General features: G+C 38.3%; 1 protein-coding gene across 1 annotated transcript; it reads right to left on the bottom strand.

Moving 5' to 3' along the window:
- Positions 1 to 403: 403 nt before the first annotated feature.
- Positions 404 to 1450, bottom strand: LOC129463259 (trace amine-associated receptor 9-like). The gene is given in 1 exon segment (XM_055243979.2): positions 404 to 1450. A coding segment is annotated over 1 exon segment (1047 nt).
- Between the last annotated feature and the right edge of the window lie 3992 nt (positions 1451 to 5442).

Genomic DNA, 5442 nt, shown 5'->3' with positions numbered 1-5442 from the left:
GTCAAAGATTTTTGTCCTCAGAGAATCTAACTTATAAGTAAATCAAGAGCTTTATTTTCCCCTTTGTGTATTTTGGACAGCCGAACACTGATCATGAGTGTGGGAGAAACTACAAAACTTGAAAATATTTGAAGATACAAGTAGGAATCTCAGAGAAGAAAGTAGGGAACCAGAAAACCATAAAAGAATGCTAAATGGAAAAGGATCAGCAAATCTAATTCACTTATCACTAAATCTAAAATATGTCAAAATACATGAAAACAACAAATGCTTTGGAACAACTCTTGAATGTTATTGTCCTCCAACTTGGCAGATGATCATGCTTGCCTCTCTATGCCCAAGCGTTTATTTTTGCACTTGACCTTAATTTCAAGTTAGTTTTGAGGTCTCTACTGTAATGTTTTTAATCTGTCTCTACTTCTTCAGAAAATAAATTAGTTGTTGACGAATAACTCCTTAAGACCTTGCCGCTTACAATAAGTTTTATTGCCTTCCAAAACCATGGGTAAAAGAAAGCATATATCAAGGGGTTCACAGCTGAATTATAATAAACACACCAAACTAAAATCTCATACACATAAGGAGGAGTTATAAAATTCATATAAGCATCAATCACTGTATCAATGATGTATGGTAGCCAAGAGACAAGAAATGCTGCCATAGCAATTCCCAAGGTTTTGGCAGCCTTTCTCTCTCTTTTTGCTACTCTTTCCTTGTAACTCTCTGAGGAGGACTGAGCTTGGCTGGCTGTACTTTCTATCTTCCTAGCCTGATGCTCGGCCACCAAAAATATCTTACTGTATATAAACACCATGGCAACAGTGGGTATAAAGAATAGAAGAAAACAAAGTAGGACCCAGTTTTGATTCAGTGGAGCCTGACAGCCTCCTACACAGGTTAGAGCAACTACTTATTCCTCAATTCCTTCTTTGTTGGCCCCTGTGTAAAAGATCGAAAAGCTGTATGTGACAGAAAAGAACCAGGAAAGAACAATGCATATCCCTGAAACTGACACAGTAAACTTGGTTGGATAGGTCAGAGGATCAGTAACAGCAATGTATCTATCAACAGAGATACAGCACAAATGAAATAAAGAAGCAAAACAGAAGGATGTGTCAAAACATGTATGGAATTTACAGTAACTGTCCCCAAAGTACCAACAGCTCTCCACAGACCTCACTGTGCTGAAGGGTATCACAGTGACTCCCACCGAGAAGTTAGCACAGGCCAGCGACGCGATCAGAAAGTTTGTAGGTGTGTGCAGTTGTTTGAAGTGAAGGATAGCAATCATGACCAGTAAATTTCCAAACATTGCCAGCACAGCCCCAAAACCAAGGACGGCGTAGAGGATAGCTCGAGGACCTGGCGAGTAAGGAGTTTTAATGCAGGATCCGTTCATGTTCTCATAACACAGCTCCACAGCCTCAGCTTGGGAGAAATTGTTCACCATTGCTTTCCTGTTTGAACTATGTTAATGTTCTCAAATTTCTGCTTTCAAAAATTTTTTTAAAAGGAAGCAATTTCAAAGTCTTCTAGGAGGGGAAAAATTCTCCGGTTAAAATAATAGAAGTTTGTGATTTTTCTACCAGTATTTTTCCATATTAACTATAACCTCTTGATCTTTCTAAAAAGTGTTCCCACATTCACATTTTAATATATTTAGAGTGGAAATGTGTTGCAGAAGGCCACTAAAAATATAGTCGAATATATTCCTAAGTAAGTGGCTGGCAATACACTTAGTCCAATGAGATATATATATATATATATAATTTACTAATCATTAAAAAAATTATTTTCTTGTGCGTTAGTTTACCTTCTGAAAAATCTCATCTATAACCACCACAGTTGAGAAGTAATTAGGCTATCAAAGGCTGAGCTTTATTTATTACATTATCTCCCCTGAGCAGCACTTTAGCAGTAATGACAAACTATGCTTCATTTATTAATGAAGGAAGAGGTAAATTACATCTCCTTCAAACTATACCTTCAAAATCCCTATGGTATAGAGTATGCAGATTAAGGAAAAGTTTCCTCATAATAGCTTTAAACTCACTTTAGGAATACATTTCTTCTACTACTTATGTTTTCAGAATTTGTATTTTTTTCTTTTTATATTCTTTCATGATTCAGACAGCTTGAGAGGATTTAGAGAACAAATCTTATTGAATTGATGTTAGTCAGCGTAAAAGTATTTTCCAGGCTGGTAGGCAGTGTTAGGTGTCTAAAATTAATAATTTATTAAAATAAACAATAACTCACCTAACATCTTACCTTCCCATCCTTAGAAAAACGGTGTAGTTTTAAACCTATCACAGAAGAATAGACAAAAACTGGGGTGGACAGGAGGGATGTTTTTAGATAAGCCATATCCTTGAAGAATAGATTCATGCTGAGTCATCCAGGGCTCAAATAGAGACCAACTTGATTTCTCTAGGTATATGAGTCTGTTCGTGTACTGAGGCATAAGGTCTTAAGAAGGTTTAAAGAGTTCACCTAACAACAGTGAATAGTTTTACTTCATTTAACCATGAATAAGTGCAACCTTGCATCTGAATCTTAATCTTTGAGCTAGAGACTGAACTACTTTTATTGGCATTAACCCTATGCCATGGGTCTGGGCTCTGTTGAAAGTGTGGATTCCTAGAAAAGGTTACATGCATACACCTAAGTATATATATATCTTTTCTCTATATGGCTACAGTTTTTAGGTAATAGGCTTCACTAGTCTGTGAATTTTAAATTTTGTGTGTGTGTATTTGTGTGTGTACAGGTATTTTCAGGTTTCTCTAGTATTTTCTGGCTTCACTCATCTATGAGTTTTAAATCAATTTATTTTTACTTTTATTTCCCAGTTCATTCTCACCAGAGCCCTCACTAGTTTGATGGCACAAGACTTAATCTCCTCCTTGCAAAATGTCTCCTGGTTACTCCTAGGATTCCTCACAAAAGTGCATCTATGTGCACACAAATCAGTCTACCCAATAAAATCACACTCCATACCCCCATGTTCTCCTCTTCTTCCCCAGGTCTCCTGATAAGGTCCACCGCATCTCTCGTTTTACTCTCAAAATGGCTAAACAAATTCCACCACTGCCACATACGTGGTTCCCTGCCTGAGATTCTGAAGGTCTATTTAAAGAATGCTATTTTCCTAAACTTTAAAAATCCCCGCTTCACTAGTACCCAATTGAGGCTGCTGTTGTGAAAAAAGATAGTGACCACTTTCCTCAGTTTTTTATACTTGAACCCTAAAATAGCAGCCTTCAGTCTCGTAGAGTGTCTTAAAACTTGCCCATTCCTGGAAGCCAAGACGCTTGAGTAGCAAGGAGCACCCCTAAGACCGACGTCTTGGTGTTTAATACCTTTATCCAGTAAGAGCAACTAGTGCTTCTTTCTTATTCAAAGAAATGGTTCATTCCCACATGGGACAGGGAAGGAAGTACAGGAGGAAACTGGAACACATTTTGATGCCAAAAATTAAGGAAGATTTTTTTAAATGTTGGGATATTTCATTAAGAATGATGTTGCTAGCATAAATGAGCTCCTACTGACTGAATGTGGGACAATTTGAGTCCTTATATAATTAGGAGGAATAAAAAGTATAAAACACTGAAAAAGAATCAATGATGCCACACTAATCAGATATGGATAAAATGATAGATAGATGATAGATAGATAGATAGATAGATAGATAGATAGATAGATAGATAATAAATGAAAACTCTTTCTTACAATAGAATGCAAAGTGCCAGCTGATACATATATAAAGAGTATAAATTTGAAACATTATTGTTTTGGAACCGTCACATTAATATTGATTTAGGCAAGAATCATCACTAGATGCTAAATTGAGGAGGGGTGGAGTTTTATGAGAATCAGGTAGTATTTATACGGTTTAAAGTGTTTCCCAGAAATTGCTTATTAGCTGCAAAAGAAAAAATAGTAGCTACATAGTGGAGACATCAAACAAGACCCTAACAAGATGATCAAAATTAATATACCCAATGAAGGGCAGATGGTCAGGTATGCCTCTGGATAAGATACCATGAGATGCACAAAATATACTGTACATGGTATTCCAGTCAGGAATGCATAACCTGGATTTAATCATGAAGAAATTTCAGACAAACCCAAGTTGAGAAGCATCCTATTTTTAAAAGGGTGGACGGCAGTGGGGGTTGAGGTTATATTCTTCAAAAATGTTAATGTTGTAAAAGCCTAAAGAACTTCTCCAGAATAAAGAAGCCTAAAGGGCAAGACAGTTGGAGGCCAAGGCAGAAGGATCATGAGGTCAGGAGATCGAGACCATCCTGGCTAACACAGTGAAACCCTGTCTCTACTAAAAATACAAAAAACCCCCCACCAAAATTAGCCGGGAGTGGTGGTGGGTGCCTGTAGTCCCAGCTACTCGGGAGGCTGAGGCAGGAGAATGGTGTGAATCTGGGAGGCGGAGCTTGCAGGGAGCCAAGATCACCCCACTGCACTCCAGCCTGGGTGACAGAGCAAGATTTTGTTTCAAAAAAAAAGAAGTATGTGATCCTAGAATGGAGTGCCTTACTAGGTCAACTGACAAAATTAGAATGTGGATGGTACATGGTAAAGATATTTTATCAATGTTAAATTGCTGATTGCTTAATTTTTATGTCCTTGTATAAACAAAAAAATGTTAAATTGCTGAAATATTTAGGCCTCAACTTACTTTCAGATGACTCCAAAAAGCTGTACATTATCAGGGGGAACCTGCCCCCAATATTTCAACGTAGGTTCTATTTTTCATAAGTGTCAGCCAGCTGAGAAATAAAGAGAAAGAGTACAAAGAGAGGAATTTTACAGCTGGGCCTCTGGGGGTGACATCACATATCGGTAGGACTGTGATGCCCCCCCCCGAGCTGCAAATCCAGCAGGTTTTTATTAAGGACTTCAAAAGGGGAGGGGGTGTACGAACAGGGAGAGGTCACAAAGATCACATGCTTCAAAGGGCAAAAAGGAGAACAAAGGTCACATGCTTGTGAGGAAACAGGACCAGGGCAAAATCAGAAACTCCTGATTAAGGGTCTGTGTTCAGTGGTGCACGTACTGTCTTGATAAACATCTTAACAGAAAACAGGGTTCGCGATCAGAGAACTGGTCCGACTTCAAATTCACCAGGGTGGGGTTTTTCCCCACCCTAGTAAGCCTGAAGGCACTGCAGGAGACCAGGGCATATTTCAGTCCTTATCTCAACCGCATCAGACAGATACTCCCAGAGCAGCCGTTTATAGACCTCCCCACAGGAATGCAATTCTTTTCCTAGGGTCCTAATATTAATATTCCTTGCTAGGAAAAGAATTTAGAGATATCTCTTCTACTTGCACGTTCGCTCATAGGCTTTCCGCAAGAAGAAAAATATGGCTCTTTTTGCCAGACCTTATGGTTGTTTTCCCTTGTTTCCTAAAAATCGCT

The sequence above is a fragment of the Symphalangus syndactylus genome, chromosome 2 (assembly GCF_028878055.3).
Source record: "Symphalangus syndactylus isolate Jambi chromosome 2, NHGRI_mSymSyn1-v2.1_pri, whole genome shotgun sequence".
In the NCBI taxonomy this organism is placed as follows: domain Eukaryota; kingdom Metazoa; phylum Chordata; class Mammalia; order Primates; family Hylobatidae; genus Symphalangus; species Symphalangus syndactylus.
This window is presented reverse-complemented; position numbering and strand designations above follow the sequence as displayed.